This window comes from Haliaeetus albicilla, chromosome 15 (assembly GCF_947461875.1).
Source record: "Haliaeetus albicilla chromosome 15, bHalAlb1.1, whole genome shotgun sequence".
Classification (NCBI taxonomy): Eukaryota; Metazoa; Chordata; class Aves; order Accipitriformes; family Accipitridae; genus Haliaeetus; species Haliaeetus albicilla.
Window position 1 is genome coordinate 34998329 of NC_091497.1, and position 19678 is coordinate 35018006.

General features: G+C 38.2%; 1 protein-coding gene across 1 annotated transcript; it reads left to right on the forward strand.

Annotated features, from left to right (window-relative positions):
- Position 1: 1 nt before the first annotated feature.
- VPS36 (vacuolar protein sorting 36 homolog) lies at positions 2-19623 on the forward strand. The gene is made up of 14 exons (XM_069802775.1): positions 2-187; positions 1304-1372; positions 4854-4924; positions 6216-6330; positions 7085-7174; positions 8549-8635; positions 11908-11940; positions 12052-12129; positions 12537-12671; positions 13617-13682; positions 14238-14302; positions 14758-14842; positions 17321-17397; positions 17481-19623. The coding sequence occupies exons 1-14, from the start codon at positions 92-94 to the stop codon at positions 17572-17574; spliced, it is 1161 nt and encodes a 386-aa protein (XP_069658876.1). The 5' UTR covers positions 2-91; the 3' UTR covers positions 17575-19623.
- The last annotated feature ends 55 nt before the right edge of the window (positions 19624-19678 follow it).

The following is a 19678-nucleotide window of genomic DNA, read 5'->3' on the forward strand; positions in this document are numbered from 1 at the left end:
GCGGCGGCGGGCGGGGAGCGGTGGCCGCGGCCTGGTCCGGCGGCGGCAGCAGCAGCGAGGGAGGGGAAGGGGCTGTGGCTGGGCGCCCGCCATGGACAGGTTCGCGTGGACCAGCGGGTTGCTGGAGCTGGGGGAGACGCTGGTGGTCCAGCAGCGCGGCGTGCGCCTCTGCGACGGGGAGGAGAAGGTGACGGGAGCGGCCCTGCGCGGGGCCTGGCGGCGCGGCCGGGGGAAGGGGCACGGCAGCGGGCCCCGGCCGAGGAGGGAGGCAGGGGACGTGACCGTGGGTGGTATCGGGCGGCGGCGGGCGGAGACGAGGGGCGTGAAGGGGCCTGGGCTGCGGGCGGGGCACGGGAGGGCGAGTCCGTTTTCCTCCAGGGCCTGGCGGGGCTTGGCTGTGTGGGAAGGTGGTTAGGGAGGAGGTCCGGGCGTTGTGGGACCGAGAAAGGCCTCGGACGGTGCGTGCCCCGGGGAGGGAAGGAGAGCGGGCTCCCCACGGGGCCTGTGTCGCTGTCGGGAGCTCGGCGCCGGCGGCTCGGGGGCTCAGCGCTCGCCCGGCCACCGGTCTGTGCTCTGGGGCTCCGGTGCCCCGCACGGGCAGGGCTCGCCGCTCACGCCTCGGCCCCCCCGGTGGCTGTAAGATGCTCTTCCCCGGCTCCAGCCGTCGGGGGTGCGCTCCTGCCCTCCGCCCTTACCTTCGTCTCGCCGTTTTTCCGCACCTCGGTGGTTGCACGCCCTCGTAAAAAGCCGTGAAAACGCGCCTCAAGTTTTACACGTAGGAAGCAGTTCGCTAACGCAGGCTTTCCCCGTGCTGATGGCTGCCTGATCAATAAAGACCTTTGCAACAGTAAAACGGATAGAGGCGATGCTCCTGTGTGGTAGGCCGGAAGATTTCAGACTGTGCGTAGCGGCTTAGTAGGCTCGCTTTGCTTTTTGGCGTAACTTTTTTTTGTCAGCAGATAGCGTTCCAAAACCAATAGCCCCATTTAAAATATGATATTTAAGAATGTTTGTGTATCTTGCACAGCATATGGAGGGAGGATCCTTCAGGATTTCCTGGGGGAAAGTTTATGCAGTTGGAAAGGGAAGTTTGTGTATATCCATCTAATCCTTTTATACCAATTTTCTCCATTGTTTCCCAAACTTCATTTATTGTGTTTACTGAAAAAAGAGAGTGTTCTCAAAACACTGGCATGTTGAGTCTGATTGCTGTATTGTGGTAGTGTGTAATGTTTCCAAGATCAGTATTTATGCAACTCACTGGTTAAATTTGTTGTTCATCTGTTTTATTTTTCCTGTTTAGGTGAAATTTGATAGTGGAGTATTACTGCTTAGCACACACAGACTAATCTGGAGGGATCAGAAGAATCACGTAAGTCCCACTTTGGTCTCTTTTATGTCGTTCAGTTCTAAATTCCATAATAAACAACAGGTAGCTTGCAATGAAAAGACTGCACATGGAGAAGAGATTTTTCTTTCCTTTCTGTGTGTTTTGTTTTACAAGTATAGTCCATTTTTTGCCTCACAGTAGAAAGAAAATTATGTGCAGGAATGTTCTTTCACCCAATTCTGCTTTAATAAAATAATCATGCAGACATGAGGAGGGATGGGAATGAATCATGTAAATTTTCCTTTTCTATGGCACAAAAATAGAGGATAAAAGAGTCTGGTGTCATGCACTAAACAAAAATTGGTTTTGAGACTGAAGTTGAATGTGACAGGCAAATCATAATGTGAACTCCTCTGCCATGCTCCTTGTCTGGCAAGACCTTTTCTTCCTCATTGTTTTCAAGTCTGAGTTTTCTTGTCTTCTGCTCACACCATATAGCCCCAGACCAGGGTTTGATAATAGGATGTGTTTGGTGGCAGTATTATTTTGTACAGATCTTACCCTCCCAACTGCCTGTACCTGCGGTGAACTGTCCCTTCAATAAGCCAGAACATTTGTCTGTACTGCTATGGAGAATTGACTCAGAGGTTAAGCGGCAGTGTCAGAACAACAGCGTAGTAATACTGCTGTGGAACGCTTTGTATCAAGCCACAGCCTGAGACAGCAGGTTAGAAATGGGTGAAGAAGGCTACAGATGCAAACAAAGCTCTTAAGCGTAGACTGTGACAGCATGCACCACTGTATAGTTGCAGTTGAAGAAATCCTCCTCAGAACCAGGTTGGATTATGCTTGTTTTGGACACAATCTTTTAGAAATTTAGCCCTGGAAGCCAGAGCATATTCAGATGACAACTTTTCAAAGATTAATTATATTCCACTGGACGAGTTTTGCACAAGGATAGCTGAAGCACCTCTTGCACCCAAAGGCCATTCCCTAACAAATGTCACATCCTTGCTGCGAAGCAGGGAGCTACTAAGAGCCTTCTGAAGGTGGGGTCACCAAGGATGTTCTTAATTTGGCAAAGCAGTATATTTTTTCTTTAGGGATTGTGTGTGGGAACAGCAGAACCATTTTTAGCACAAATTTTTGAAAATGTTTTGAGAGCTGGTTCGCAGCGTGGGGCTACTTGTAAACAAGTCAGGGGTTGATTGCCCAGACTATGAGCTATTCTGTATAAATTAACCTTTTTTCGGCACAGTCAGCGTGAGATAAATTATCTGTGCTAAACTGTCTGTGTTATCACTTCTTATTTCTTCATCAGCATCTCCTTTTGACAAGTGGGCATGTACTGCCCATGCAGTGCTTCTAATCTTCTCACTTGGACTTTTTGCTTGCTTGGAGTAACATTGAGCATTATGGCTTCAGCAAGTCTTACAGCTGTCCATATCCCTCCCTATTCTCTCCTTCCCAACTAAGGGATGACATTTGTCTCTTTTCCCCAACTTCTCCCCATGCTCCTAGGCCACACGGTTTCTTGTACTCTTCCAAGATCATTGAATTTGCTAAATCAGCAGAGAAGAACGTTGGAGATTCAGAAAAATAATTTTATTTTAACAAATTAATTTAATTCGGCAGAGATTCTGGCAAGCTCCAGGCTTGATTAGCAGAAGGGACAGAAACATGTGGCCAGGAGATTGGCAAAAATTACGCAGTTCTCATCAGGGGGATATAAATGACTTTGCTAGTGTGGTGAATAAAGCTGATTCTTTTTCAAGCTCTTAGGACTGAAACATGGGGAGCACAGTGCCCTTTTATCTTCATGGTGAGTTCTTGGCTAAGCTCAGCTGTGATATAACACCAGCCTTAGAATTTTAGCTAGGTTACCTAGAATAAACTTGTAGAGAGGGTCACCTTTTATTTCGTCAGCAAACTTTAGTAATAAATGGGGCGTTTGTCATTAGGTTAACATAGCACACCTTTTTACAGAAATGGACAGGTGTGTTTTATAGCTGCTGTTGTTACATACCATCTATATTTGAGCAGTATAGAAAATACAATGATTTCCAAAGGAAAAAAAATGTAACTTTTAAGTTTGTTACATAGATAGATTTGTACAACATTTAAAATCATAAAATCATGCATAATGTGACCACGATACATTAGAAAAAAATACCCAAATAAACTCACAGCATTTTTCACACATCTCTCCTTTGTATCCCTTCCTCTCGCTTCGGTCACCAGGAAGGGGGGTGATTCTAAGTCCTTGTGTTTACAATAAGTTTGTAACTTTGTAGCTGTGAACAAAATTAATCATTTTGACAGTGTACCTACTATATATTGATGGACTCTTGTCATTTTCAAAAACTTTCTTTAAGAGAAGTATCATTTTGCCTATATTTAGAGTCCAGAGCTATGTGGGTGTTCTACAAACAGTAGCAGTTGTACATAATGGCTGTAGAATCCGGAGCCGTAGAAGAATCTAGATAGCTTGTATTAAGAGTTTTTACAACAGGAAGTACAAACCATGTTTTTCCCAATGAGAGATTTACTTATTAGTCAGAGTTCCTGCATGTGTACTTCTCTAATCTCCAATTTAACGAGTATTTAATTATTCTATGCAAAGAGGAACAATTTTGGTAGTAGGGATTGAGAGGGCCCCGTAGCAGTGTTCATTGTAACCTGGTCTTAGGCACACCCTCATGGCAGATGGAAGAGAGGTTCAAAGAGGGAATGTAACCTGTGTTGCCTGTATTGTGGGTGACTGTGTCACTCACTAAGCTATTGCGCAGAAGACGATGTTCACCAAAGGATATTCACCAAAACAAGACCAGGCACCTAATTAGTTGCTTTGAATTGCTCCCTTGAGCAATTTCTGTTTCAAATGCATACAGAGCTTAGCCTGGGTAGGTTAGTCTCCCACAGATGGATACACTGTTGTCTCTTGCTCTGCTTTGTTTTGTCTAAAGCACCGTCCAATAAATGTGTGTTGAGATGCATCAACTGCTGGATTAAGTCCTTGGGCGTGGGATAGATGGAGAAATTCCTGTTCAACTCAGAGGATAGTCTAGTTTTTTAGACGTTCAACACTTAAAATGCTCATGCTTTTGGATATTGTTTTAGCTCCCAAAGTAACATCAGTGCAAAAATCTTAAGAAAACAATGAGCATTGTGCACCTACAGGGATAAGCTGCAGTAGTGTGGAAATTTTGTTTAAATTTTGAACTTAGATACTAAAGATCTGTTAAATTCCTGAGTCGTCCTATGAATCTAGCTTGAGGTATCTAAAGTTGATACGTTGACACTTAAGTTTGTTTTTTTGATTAACTAGAACTCAGTTTCAAATTTGTATTGTCTTTAATAGATTATTTCTATTGTTACCATTATATTTCATATGGAGTGCCTCAGGCAGCGCCTGTAGAAGTCCGTACTGTTTATGAAATGGGGAGAGAGAACACGTGTTTTTAGAGAATGAATAGTCAGGATATGGCTTTAATTTCACTTGTGTTTGCGTTGATTATTCCAGGAGTGCTGCATTGCTATACCTCTGTCTCAGATTGTCTTTATTGAAGAGCAAGCAGCTGGGATAGGAAAAAGGTAAGATGATAGTCATTGTCTTTTTCAGATGGATAGTTTGCACATGCATGTTACATGAGGTACCCAAGATTATATATTAATCCATGGTAGGTTCCATTTGCAATCTAAGTTTCCAGATTGACAGCCACAAGGACCTGCTTTCCTCACTTGAAGTCAAATGTGTAAGGGAGTTGTGACAAAGTAGTGTTTGATGTGATTTGTTAAATAACTGTTGTGTAATCGCTAAACAAGTATGTGTTCTAGCTTGCCATTTTCATTTGAGTCGTCATAAATGACAACAGTGATTTTGCTGGATCTAAATTTGAAAGCTAATTTTAGTCTTTTGTGCCACAGAACTGGTTGGGGATAGAAACTCTGCCAGATCCCATGTTATATAACTTTTCATGAACATATGATTCATTTCGAGCATGGAAATGCTAGTGATGGTTAGAAGGAACTTCAGTGTTTCCACTCACTTGAGAAACTAATTCAGCATGGTATGTGTATAAAGAAGTTTCACAAGAAAAAGAGAAAAAAAAAATGTAGTTGACATCTGCTTGCAGCTTACAGTCAGATGGGTAAGGTAATAGGCTGGGGGTGTCCAGAACAAATCAGGTAATTCACTAATGCTGGAGAAGTCAAGTAAATAAAGACCCATGAAAAAAGTATCAGTAAAATGAAATGGAAATGGCAGACTTGCAGTCATGCTGTGATAGCAGTCTGTTATGTTCCTAAAATAATGCTATCTCAAGGTTTGTTTTGGTGGTAGTTGTCATTTTAGATTGTTATTTCCATGCATGTTACCTTTGAATGTTGGTTTTGGACAAATTCACATACAGTGTTTGCAAGTGACATATACAAGTGGGATGGATTAAGCATAATATTGAGACCTTTTGTTTTCCTGTGACAAAGATAGTGTATTTTGGCAGTAGTTATTGCAAGTCAAAAGCCAAATCAGATGACTACTTGATGATTAGTTTTTATCTTAACTAAAAGATTTTTCAGAAATTATTGCTTGAAATGTTAAAATTTGTTTATTTCGTAAGAATAGGTGGTACATTTTAAATTTTGAGATGTTGCGGTTTTAAAGGTTATAGTAGTTTCTATGCAAGATCTACTATATTATTGAATATTGAGTCAAAATAGTTAAATGTTGATTGACAAGCATAAAGCATTATTTGCTGTACATTAGCTCTTATGTGAGATAAAGTGAATAGAGGTTTTGATTAAATGGTTAACTCTGATTGTAGAAATATTTTTTTTTAGATATTATAGAAAGTCACCTCTTCTCTTTCTTTTAACTTTTTCTTAGTGCCAAAATAGTAGTTCATCTTCATCCTGCTTCTTCAAACAAAGAGCCTGGTCCCTTCCAAAGCAGCAAATATTCCTACATCAAACTTTCTTTCAAAGAACATGGACAGATTGAGGTAAGTTTTGTACCGTGCAAGCCCAGCACGTCAGATCTTTTGGACATGCTTTTCTCCTCTTGCTGTGTTAGTGATAATTTTCCATGATCTTCCCATGTTTACTTTTGAGGTGGAGCTTTTTCAATACATCCTTTTTGAAGACAAACACTATGAGCCTTCAGGGTTCTATACTTTGGTTAAATAATGCAAATACAGTTCCAAAAATGTCAAGAGGCATTATTAGGTTTTGTCCTTATTTTAGGAGTTTTTAATATAATCTTATGCTTCCTTTTTCAGTCTTTTAAATTGAATACGGGATTTTCCAAAATGACTCTCTGAAATCTGTTAAATGTTTAACAGAGTAAAAGATGTTTCTTTGTAGCTAACCCTCTACTGAAGAGGAATTAAGCAACTTATTCTATGATTCTATGAACTTTCCGTCCTTTTAAAAGCATGCCTTTGAGCAAACCACGACATTTTTAACTTTAGCTTGGTTTAGAACAGATATTTTGAATATCTGAAAAAAATACTTTACAATAGAAGTACTTATGCGAGTTTAACTAGTAACTACATGGCTTCTCCTCTAATGTGTATATTTTTGAAGATTGGACATGGAGAATTCCCAGATAATGAATGTTGTACTGTGGATGTGTAGGTGTTACCATGCTTTGTCTTGCAGTGAAGTTTATTTCATCTACCACCAAGATTCTAAAAATACCCAGAGGTACTCTGCACAGTTTATGAAACATCTGTTGTCACTCGTTAATGTTTGTAGTTCTATAGACGGTTATCAGAAGAAATGACACAAAGGAGATGGGAGAACATGCCTGCTGGTCAGACCATTCAAGTTAACAAGGATCCACGGGTATGTGCAGAGCTTCTGAGCAGAAACTGCATGTAATCTCTTGTTTCCACTTCTTGCTGCCCCCATATACTTCATCTGGCATGCCTCTCTAACCAACACCCTGGGCACATATGGGAATTCAGCTTTACTTTGCCAGTTTCTTCACTGGCATGAAATAGTTTCTCCTTTGCAGTTTTCACCTGATACAGAACACTGTGGCCTCTCTTCCTTGAGTGTGTTTAGACTTGAATAGTTGATCATGAGCTCCATTTTTTAATGTAGTCAGACACACACACATGATTATGCAAATATTTTATATATATATTTGCATATAATTTTATTCAGCATGACATCTAATGAAGCTGAAAGATTTTTGGTCTTAATTGTGATTTCTATTTTATTTTTTGTGGCTGGTAGTCAAATATATAACATGTAACTTTATATAACTCTTTGGAAACTATGTATGTTTGATGTAAAGGTATGTTCTAAATGGACAGTTGTTATGAAGAATCTCTTTGTCATGTGTTAGATTGCCTTTATCCGTCTGCATACTTGGAGGTTATAAACTGAAAACATGCAGATGTTGTTTCTGTATATGAATATGTTGAATATATGAATATATCGAACATACAGTACTATGTGAATGAAATAGGATGATTTAAAGATTGTTCAACATCAGATCACATATGTCCTCCTTTGTAAATGTAGTACCTATAAACATAGTTGCATTTGGACTAATGGGGAAGCCTGCACCCTGTGTCAAGAATCACTTAATGAAAATGCCTTTCCTCCTGTTCTTATTCTTAAGTCATAGCAAATCACTAACACCAGTGCTAAGCTTTGCACTCAGAGGTTTGAGGGCTGGCACCGCTGCCGCTTAGGTACTAGCCTTTCTGAAACACCTTTGGCATCAAATGAAAGGTTCACCATGTCCTCCATTCTGATACTTCTCAGCAAGGTAAATTAGACTACACTCTAGCTTGTGTTTCTGTGGCTGTGTTTCTTCAGGCTAGATTTCTTGAGGTGATCATGCTTAGATACAGTCACACATTTCCACAGCTCTAGTATAGATGTTCACACAGACTTGGGAGGCTTTAATTGAGATGAGCTGGAATGCTCAGTCTGGATCAGGCTATTAAGCAGCTTCTTTTTAATAGCTTCAGTATAATTTATTATCTGTCTACCACAGTAAATTCATGCATGCTTTACACTTACTGTTTATTTTTTTACACTGGTTTAAAAAATACTTTAAAGAAATATATGAAATATTGTATGCATGATATCAGCTCTTTGGGGGAACGGTTCTTGTCTTCTAATGTAAGGTTTTTCACAGTGAGGCGGATGAGAAAACTTAGCATTTCCTATTTTGATTCCTTTCATTATTTTCTTTTGCAGGCAGGAAGAATAAGGGCTGTAGGAATTGTAGGGATCGAAAGGAAATTAGAGGAAAAAAGAAAAGAGACTGACAAAAACATTTCCGAGGTAAATACTACTGAAGTTTCAAGGTCAACCACCTGTCTGAACCATTTACATTAATTCACACTTTCTTTTAGGGGCAGCTGTGACTATTTATTGGTTTTGTTGAGAAATCTGAATTTATTAAGACGTATAATTTACAGTTATTTACTTTAACTGGCTTTTCAATATATGTACAGGTACTTCATTTAAACAGTTCTTTTCAAGAAGACTTGTTTGAAACTAATGGTGTGTATTCATAAAATTAATTTGGGTAGAATTAGAAATCTGAGTTCAGTGACTTTTCATCAGGGGAAGCAGAACACAAAGGCATCTGCAGAAAGAGACTATTAAAGTTTTGGGTTTTTTTCCTTTGTTTTACAGCTAATTTTGGTTTCAGTTGAAAATTTTATATTAAGAAGAATATGCTGATCCAAGTGTCTGCACGTAACTGTGGTGAAGTTAGGTATTCATCTTATAAATATTCAGTTCTTAAATGTTAGATTTAGGCTTATAATTACAGTAAAATGTTCTGCAGTCCAGGCATCGGCAAGATGTTACAAGTATCTTTGCGAAATACCTGGGATAGATGGAGACCATCCTTTTCCCCAGAAACAGCACAATAGTTGAATTCCAGATATCAATACTGATGGACAACAGAGGCAATTAATTTATTTGTATATCCATGGGAGCAATATTCTCAAAAATAGTCTGGTTCTGTCTTGGTAGTAGAGATTAAAACAGAAGTACTCATAAACTACAAGCAACAGATTCATTCTTGTGGCAAAGCTTTATGGGATTCAGTGTGCCACAATAAAAAAGGCATTCACTGCTCTGATACATAGGAAAATTACAGTACCTTTGCAGGCCTCATGCTGTTTCAGATACTGGTGGCATTAAACTTTTTTTCCTTTCTGTTTATGAGGAATGTAATGAATGAAGTTCTGTGTGTAGTTCAAAAGGTATTGTGGTTACATGCATGTGCGTATATAGTTCAAAAGGTATTGTCTGGTTATTTTTTCCTTTAGTAGCTTTGTCAGAGAGTAAAAGAAATCCATTTATGCGTGTTGTATGAACGGAGGAAAACCATGACTTGTAAAATCCTGCCTTCCTCCAGCTTTAAATGTTATAAATGACTTAATTTAAAAAATGGTGCCCTGGCTTCCAGGAAAAGGCTTCCTGCATCTGCTGTTCACTGCTGATAAGAATCCAGTTCTTTACCCTTTTGTTTATCTGAGGAAGTTCCTGTTAGGTGTGTGCACATTCCCCTTTGTTTCCAGGCCTGCCCTCGGTGAGTCAGGCAGAGGAGGAGTTAGACACAGCATGCTGTTTATTTAGCTAAATCAAGGGTTCTTTTGATGAATGATGTTTTCATGCAGGTTATAGAGATTAGAAATAAGCTGGGAAAAGCCATGTTAGAAAACTTTTTGTTGATATCATATACAAGTGCAGAAGGAGGACTTTGATTTACACTAGAGATTGGGAAAATCTATTGTAAATTACTGAATTTGGCAGACTAGTAAGAAGAAATATTCCAAAGAGAAGCTTTTGTTCTGATAGGGGTAGATTATTGTTACATGGTGGTATATTTTCTTTTCTCCCCTTCGACCTAGCTTTGTCCCACTTAATTTTGGATACCTAATGTAGGTACCCACGTTAGGAGTCTAGACTTCTCCAGTCAGTGGAGAAACACTGGCATCATTAGGAGGGATTCAGATGAAAAGCAAACCCTGTCCATTCCTGGAGGCATCTTTCTCTTCTTTGCATGTTGAATCTCAGACCACTAAGCTTCTAAGTCAGGCGCCTAAATGTAGGTGGGAACAATTGGGTCTTCCTGCACAAATTCTGCTAAAATGTGTCTTTCTAATGGGGGATTAGTCAGAACAAGCTAGGAATCCCATAGAAGCAATGGCTAGAAGCTGTAGGCAAGATGTATCTGTGGTCATTTGATATACTCTAACCAAACAACCTTCTTTACTTGTGGCTGGAGGGGTTGGGTGCTGCTGTCAGGCAAGCTTTAGCTGAAAAGGTTCAGGAATTTTTCTCACACTTGGTGTTAAAAAAAGGTCGTTTGAAAAGGTTGAGCACCTGGGCATGTTGTCATGTATTTGAGAGAAGCTGGTGAGAAGGCTGAATGTGTGTTGCTGAGGATGGCAGAAATGAGAGTTATTTTTTAATATCATTGCAAACTCTTTTTTTCTTTTTTACATTAATTTTTTAATGCTAGTTGGTTATCATTACTAAAACTTTTGAATTTCAATATACCTTCACCTTTTTTTAAAGTATGTTTTATTTAAGCCTAAAAATGCCCTTTGTGGGTTGTTACAGAATTGTTGTACTTGAGACTGTAGCAGTTTACTAAGCTTAATAGACTTGATATAGTGGTGGTCCTATGATGGATGTCCAGTTTATTACTTTTTTTTTTTGTGGAAACAAACTAAAAGGTTTCTTAGCCTAGAAAAAAATTGTTTTGTACAAATAATTTTTTCCCTTACTCTAGCAGGTATTTTGGTTTTTAGGTCCAACAACTAGAGTTTTCAGAGGATGCTTTTTATCTAGTCTTTATCTTAATTTATTTAAATCTGATAATTTGTCTCATGGATCTTATTTTATTCATTTTTTTAACTATTTTTTTTATTGTGGTAGCAGCACTGTAACTATGTATGCGATACTTAAATGAAGAAATGTTGCCACACATTTTCAGAGGTTTTGTCTCTTCAGTTAAGCATACATGTGAAAGCGTATACCCTCTTCCTTGCTGATTTGGCATGACTATTTCTTACTAACTTAGTAACATCTACTGATTAAAGTAAAATTGTCTTGTCAGGAGGAGTACTTCTGTAGCTTTATAGCTGGCTTGCTGCTGCCCAGAAACAATAGATCTCCTTGACCGAGGGTTAGCTGTTGGAAGAAAACCTGCCATCACCACCAAGAAACCTTTCCCCAGATTTTAGGAGAGCATAATAACCATGGACAGTTTAATCTTTTCTGGGCCTTAGTATATCGTGGTTCCTTCCTATCATATGGACTTCATAAATCATATTGAATTACTGTTCAGAAAAGTGTGTGATTGATTCTTTTCTTCATTCTTTGTTGATTATGAATTGTATAATTTTAAGACCTGATATAAAACAGATATATCAACCAATTACATACAATATCTGACATTGTAACATACTAATCTAGAGGGAGAGTAGCTCTGACGAATAGCTTGGATAGGTGGACAAAGGCAGCTCGCTGTATCCATGAAGCTGAATGCTGTAATTATACTGATCTGCAGTGTCTGCTTTTTCTTTTAGGCTTTTGAGGATCTTAGCAAACTAATGGAGAAGGTATGGCATGTATCAACTTATCCAAGCAGACCAATGCTTGTTTTCTCAGTTTTAAGCATGCTTTTCTCTGTTGAGCTGAAAGTTGACTTATGTATGTGTCTGTCTTGATAGGCTAAGGAAATGGTGGAGCTATCCAAGTCAATAGCTAATAAGATTAAAGAAAAACAAGGTGACATCACTGAGGATGAGGTAAATCAAATTTTTTTTTAAGTCAACAAAAAATGTTTCTATGCAAAGCTAAAAGCTATCCGCTTAATACATGTAATGTTGATAAAGAACACTTCATGGTTGGTATTTTTTGTGTTTTAATTCTACATAAATTAAAAGTAACTTGTTTAGTGTTAGCTTTTCTTTTGACCCTTTCTTAAAAGCAAAGATTTTACTGCCTTTGTGTAAATTTTTGTATTTTTGACCTCTGCTGGTCAAAAATAAATTGTATTGAGTCTTGCCTTCTTTTTGTTAGTAATTGACTTTATTGGTAGTAAACTGAATGGAATTATTCACCAAAACTGTCTTATAGTAATAAAATCAGACTTTTAAAAACGAGAATATTCACTAGCTGGTGTGCTTTTAAATTTATTTGTGTATTTGTTTAGACTATTAGGTTCAAGTCCTATCTACTGAGTATGGGTATAGCTAATCCAGTTACTAGGGAAACATATGGATCTGGTACACATTACCACATGCAACTGGCGAAGCAGCTAGCTGGAATACTGCAGACACCATTAGAGGTAAAGTACCTAATTTTGCCCCAGCATTTTCCATGTGTTGCTGAATTTTGATGTACATGTGTTTTGGCTGTAGTGCTGTGCCTTTTTTTAAAGCCTCAGATTTAGCAGCACAGCCTCATATTCAATGTTTATGGAAGGAATATATATCCTCTTTCTGAATAACTGAGTTTAAATATAAGTAAGAATTTTTCTTTGTAGTAAGGGCATCTCAACTTCTAATTTGCAAAATATCAGTGATATTTAGAAAATGATACTAGCAGTCTTTCTTCTATTTGAACATCCCTGTATTCATCCCTTGCTGCAGAATATTACTTTTTTAAAGAAAGAGTGAAACAACACTGACTTTGAAAACATAAGTAGTCAGTCTTTAAACTGCTTAAAAATTATGTTTTCTGCAAATATAGCACAGAGTTAATACGTAGATTACCCCCCCCCTTAGTAATATCTCATATTCTAATTTATCTGAAGCTATGACAGAATTCAGGGTTCTCACCAAAAATTTAGATTTCATGTTGCAACTTCTAAGGCTATGTGTCTACTAAAAAGCATAGATATTACAGTATTTTTGTGAAAGCTATGTGCTACTTATTATGATCAGAATGGAAAACTGAGTGTGTCTGAAAAGTAAAAACAGTAAATTGATTGATAGATTTAATACACTGAAATTCCTTGTTCCTGTGATTTATTCTCTGCTTTAAAATCAAAGTAATTCACAGTCTTTGGATGTAGTATCAGTGTTTCACATTTTAAAATGATTAGAGAAAGGTATAATACAATAACTTGCCTCTCATGCTAGAAATACGTGGTATTGCCTGGGTAGTTTTTTTCATTAAGGCCCATCATTTAGCTCCTCTGTTTTGCCTGTTTAATCAGTCAAATTGAAGTTGAGATACTGTGTTTACTAGATCAATGCTATTTCTCTTACCAGTTTTGTGCTTAACACAGGAGCGAGGAGGGATCATGTCACTTACAGAAGTGTACTGCCTGGTAAATCGTGCACGAGGATTAGAGGTGAGAAATTGGTTTTATTGTATATTTTATAAAATGTACTTCAGTGATAAGGTAATTAAAGGAAAAGGGTAAAAATGTTCCCTACCAATTGCTCACTCTACCTGTCTAACAGCATGAAGTGATCAGCCCTTTATTAAAATTGGGGGGGTTTACCTTTTTCCTTTCTCCTTCCATGTACTGTTTATGTATCCTTTATAAGTTGTCATAATGTATGGTGCTTTTTATAATATGAAATAAAAGGGAAAATCCATCCTTATCTGGAAAGAAGACCGAAAGGACAGAGAATAGTAAAGAATGGATAATATTTTATTTTACAAAATACATCAATTCTTTCTGTAAACAGGGCAAGAATGATTATTATAGAATACGTAGTAAGGGAACAGAAAGGAGCATAAAAGCCAAGAAAATAGACTGCACAATAGAAAGGAAGAAAATTAACAGTATTGTGTAGCCTGGTATATTTTATAGCTGTAGTTATTAAAACTGTTTGGTTTGCTGTTAGACTGTATACTTGAAATGCAAGCTGTGAGTAAATATGTTTTACTACTTCAATAGTTGCTGTCACCAGAAGATTTAGTAAATGCTTGTAAGATGCTGGAGTCACTGAAATTACCACTAAGGTAAGAGCTTTACAGATATATTTTTAAAACATGGCACTGGCAAGTCAGACTGTGGTGCTTGGATGATTTGATATTTACCTGCAGTAGATTTTTTTGCTTTTTTTTAAACAAAGTCATCCTTTGCTTAAAGGATGCTGCTGTATGGACCAACATCCACTCTATATTAAAATATGAATTTTTAACCATGGTTCACTTTGCTAGGAAGACAACATGCTTTTCACTTCCAATGCAGTTTTTTCAGACTAGGAAAAGTGTTTAACTGAGCCCAGACATACGCCCTGCTCGTTTCAGTCTCTTCAGATTTTGAAGATGCTTTTAATGTTAAGTTCATTTTACAGAGCTTTTTTTTTTTTTCCCTTTTGTAACATGTTTATAGGTATGGATGCATTAGAAATGCGACCATAGGTGATGTGCACAGGGTTTTTAGTTACTTTGACTCTCTCTTTTGATTTTAGGCTTCGGATATTTGACAGTGGTGTGATGGTGATTGAACTCCAGTCTCATAACGAAGAGGAAATGGTAGCTTCTGCTTTAGAGACAGTAAGTATACTTCATTTCCTTCAGTGTTCTGACCATGCTGGGGAAATTTAAACACATTAGGTATAAAAACTTGAGGTACAGGATTTCCTTTTGAGCTTTTGAAATACAAAATATTCCATTTCCAGATCTTCTGACAGTAATACTTAAATAGCACTTTTCATCTTCAAAGTGCTGTGCAGGCAATAATCTTAGTCATTGCTTTCTCCTTAAGGAATAAATCACTTTTCCATCTCTTCTCAAACTTCATTAACCTTCAACCTTCCTCCAAATCTTTTGCGCTGTAGGATGAAATTCACGGCATATATTAAGAACTTAATTTAACAGAAGTGGACTTCAGACACTGTACACAATGTGCTTGAAGGTAGTGAAAGTAGCTCAAATGTTCATATAGGCAGTTGTTTGGTTTGGGTTTATTTCATAAAATAGCACACTGTGTGTGTAACATCTTGTACTGAGTTTGATGCTGTGAAGAGTGCTCAGTTGGAGAGTAGTGCATATAGAATTAAGCTAGCTTCATCAGGAAAAAAAATAGTATATATTGCTAATAGTGTGGTAAACCTTCATGGTCTTGCTACCTCTGGACTCTTTGAAGTCCTGCTATCCCATTGTTTGATGCATTTTCCTGTGTCTTCTTCAGTGGGATGTAATTTTTTGGTTTTCATAAAGTTGAGTAAAGGCTGATTCATTGTATCCAAAGTTAAACATCAGAGTCAAAGAGGACTTTAACTTGGGCAGTCAAGAAAAAGTAGAGCTATCACAGACACCTTCTCACTGGATAGATGACGTAGACTCTTCAGTGCATTTTGCATGATTGTTACCAAAAAGATTTTTAGAGAAATGTATGTAGCCGTCTAAAAGATTCCATCCTTAATTATCAAAACTAAAATGCTTAAATCTTTTCATATATGTTAATCCTTTCAGTTTATTTTCTTATATTTACAGAAAAATACCTACTCCATTTTAGGTCTTTTTCTGATTATTTTTGGTTTCTAATTAATTTGTTGCCTTCAGTAAGAGTGCTTATCTCTTTGAAAGGAAAGGAGAAACCTTTTCTTGATAACAAATGAGGTCAACTGCAAAAAGCAACAGATGGTGGATTTATTACTGAAGTGCCTTTTTTCTTTTATTTTCTCAATGTGAGACTTTGACTCCATAGAAAAAAGTAAGGGAGAGGCTTTGAATGAGGAAGGCTAGCCCATAAGGGAAAAGGAAGATGAGATCAGACTTGTGGCCAAAAGCACCCTGTACTTAAAGTATAACGTACGGTTACATGAAACTTCTGAGTAGAAGTGAAAGGAAGTCACAGGCTTTTAGAGGGGAGAGAGATGTAGTTTTGAATGGCTGGTGAAGACAGGAAACGACATGGAAGTCAAAGGAACCCAAAGTCACCCTTGTTGAGAATAGTGGTTTGGGGAGGAAAGATAACTAATCACCCATATGCATATCAGATTGTACAGCTGACTTCTGTAACTCAGATTTGATCACTTAGCTTCATAAAATCTCAAGTTAGGACTAATTTAATCCGAGTTTGTGTAAAAAGACTACTGCTGAGAATGACGCAGAATAGACCCCTCCCCCCTCAGTTATGTGAGAAGCAGGAAATGGCAACTACATCTGGATTTACAAGTTTTCTTGAATCTGAAGCAATGGAGAAATGGAAGAATTATTAATTTGTAGGGCAGTAAAACATGTTTATCTGGGAAATTCAATGCACTAGTAAGTCCAGACTTCATATCTAATATTTTAAGCATCCACATGTCTAACCTGTGTGAGGTTTCATTTTAGCATGTATTAGCTAGCATGGTTGCAACAATGGGGCCAAAGTTTGAGTCCCAAGACTGAACCTATCTTTTGTGTCAACTGAATGTGATGGTGGCTTTTACTGATCCCTCTAGTATGCCATAATATAGGGTGGAGTACTAAGGTGTACAGATTTTTCTATAGGCAGTGGGGATATTTTAAATCCCGTTAAACTCAAATTCTCCACTTCCATCTGAGATGACTTAAATTTCTAAATCAATGACCTGCCCTGAACAAGTCTTTTATTTCCTCATTTAGGCTTCACCGTTTGCAGAATCACTTAGTATAGTTGGGCTGTGTAAATACTGATTGGGATAGTATACTGCCGTCTGAACTATTCTAATGTTTCCGCTCATTTTTTCCTAAGGCATCTTTTAAAAAAATCCTAAGGAAAGGGTACCATATGATTTTTTTTTTTTTTTTTTAAACAGATTTAACTTTTTCTATGTTCCTTTTTCATATTTGGCAATTTTCCCAGGACACAGACGAGGTATTTTTAAGGGGAAATACTCACAATTATTTGTACTTTTTTAAAATGCAAACAAACTAGTTGTCTTCACAAGGGATTTGCTACCAGTTTTATCACTTCACAAGGCTAGACCTGATTCAATAGCTGAGAGAACTTCATTGTTCTTTTAATGCCATAGTTTGTTTATTTGTGTGTTTGGTTTTTGACAGGTATCTGAAAAGGGTTCTCTCACAGCTGATGAGTTTGCTAAGTTAGTGGGGATGTCTGTTCTCTTAGCCAAAGAAAGGTAAGTAATAATTGCTGTGTTTAATACCTTCGTTGTCATGTTGTCCTCAAGTAATACAGCATGTCTTCTTTTGCTTTCTCTAGGCTGCTTCTTGCTGAAAAGATGGGCCATCTTTGCAGAGATGATTCAGTGGAAGGCTTGAGATTCTACCCGAATTTATTTCTGACACAAAGCTAATATAGTTTGTGTACAGTTGTTATGTAACAGTTGAACAGGAGAGCAGAGGGCAGAACCCTTCCAACAACTGACTTTAAAATTTTTATTTTGTTAGTCAACTGCAAGAGTGATGAACATTGCAATGCTTTACAGTTCTCAGGTATTTCAAGTGCTGAATCCTCTTAGGTGGAACTGAAAGGAAATAGGAATCACTAAGTCAGAAGCATGTTAATTGTCTCAAGCTGGCTAGCTCATGTTTCAAGTTTTATTTGATGTGCTCTGTAGTTTCTCATTTCAAGAGAAGTCAGATGAAGATTCCACACAAGTGAGAGTGGAGAGGATGTCCCTGTAGTCTGCCATGAGGGTTGGCACCCAGAAGACAGGTTACTGCATACTCCAATTTCACTTTGTTTATGTCTAGAGCAACAAAGCAGACAGATGTATCCGTAGCGATAAGAAAAGTGGCTTTGGTGCATACTGAGGTATAAGGAACAAACCAGTGTAGGATAACCCCTTCTCCCTGAAGTGAGGAACAGTTTTCTGAGAGAGGATCTTGGGGTTCTTGTACTTTGAGACAGAAAGAACCTGCTGCAGGAGAGGTTAACGTACATTATGTGAATCTAGAAAACACGATGTTTATTTTGCCATGTCTTATGCTAATATCTCAGATAGAAGCATTGTTAGCACAGACTTCTTTTTCCTTGCTATCTTACTGTCTTGTTACGTTGTGCTTTGAGTGCCCTTTCTCTGTCCTCTCTTTACATAGCAGAGTGTAGTGGCCTCCTGTCACTCTACCAGACTCTGTGCTTTAATGTGCTGCTTTTTTATCTTGTACTTCTAATGAAAGATCATTTGTTTGTTTCATCAGCCTATTTGTTTTGGAGAGACGGTTCATTTGCTTGTATCTCACATGCGAAAATTAATATGCTTTCAATATTGAAGGGAGGAAGACTATCACCCTGTGTTTAATAGTCACGAGGTATCATATTGTTTGGTATTCCTCACCCTGTGTTCACACTGAATGCAATTTGATAGTCTCAGTTTTCATAACTCCAGTGGAGTTGTCACATTACTTGAAGATCTGTTGTCATGGTAATAATGGTAAGTGGATGTTTACGATCCATGTCACTTACATTTTTGGCGTTTTGAAGTGACCAGTTTTAACAAATAACAAAATTCATTCAAGGAACGGGCAAGGACAACATATAGGTAACTGCACTGTGGTTGTAATGGCCAAACCAACATTACAAAAAAGGAGAAAAAGGCTTTTAAGAGCCCGAAAATATTTTCAGAACTATTTCAGTGTTACCGTAGCTTAGACAAGGGTTAAGAGCCTGCCAATAAGGAGTTCAGTGCTGAGATCCCTACAGTGATGATGCTTTTGGTTTGTAGGATGCTCACTTAGATCCAGGGAATTGTGTCCTCTTATCCTTGTCATGAGCAAACTTTTATGCAGTGCTTTCTTTAGGGCAGTTTTCCTCTATTTCATGAAGGTGCTAAAACTAATGTATTTGACACAGCTGAAGGAACCGGTTCCACGCTATTTTTACTGTGTTAGCCATCTAGTCTCATCTCTTCAGGAGCCATACGGCTTGCTGCTTTTCATCCTCCCCACAACCCACAGAAGAGATTTATGCAAGGTACACCAAGCATCGCGCATCTAAGGAGGGACTGAAAAGTGAGAAATTCAGAAGGAAAAAGCTGGTTTCTTTTGCCTGATACCCAAACCTGTCAAGGGAGACCCGTGGTTTATGGGCCTGAACCTCTCCCCACGAGGGGGCATGTCTTCAGCAGAAGGAACAAAACCAGAAGGGAAATGCCAAGTGTAAACCACCAGCCTCCGTTGCTCCAACCCTGAGCATTTCATTATCTTAATTAAGCAATAACAATACAGCCTACTTAGAATGATGGTACCTTCTCAAGCTTTTCTTTCCCAAGATTTTTCCTTGACTTTTTTTTTCCTACAGGGAAGAAACCAATAGGGTATATTGTTTAGCTGGTTTAGAATGTAAACATACACATGAGAAAATGACTACTAGAAAGTAATAAAAATTAAAAGATTTTCTTAAATAGACTGTTCTCTTGGTTTGTTTTTTTTTCCCTAAATGTTGTGGGCAGCTTTAAA

Coding starts and splice junctions, on each gene's coding strand:
- VPS36 (XM_069802775.1), top strand. CDS start 92: ATGGACAGGTTCGCGTGGACCAGCGGGTTGCTGGAGCTGGGGGAGACG. Junction 6,331..7,084: donor AAGAACATGGACAGATTGAG/GTAAGTTTTGTA, acceptor TAATGTTTGTAG/TTCTATAGACGGTTATCAGA. Junction 12,130..12,536: donor GTGACATCACTGAGGATGAG/GTAAATCAAATT, acceptor GTATTTGTTTAG/ACTATTAGGTTCAAGTCCTA.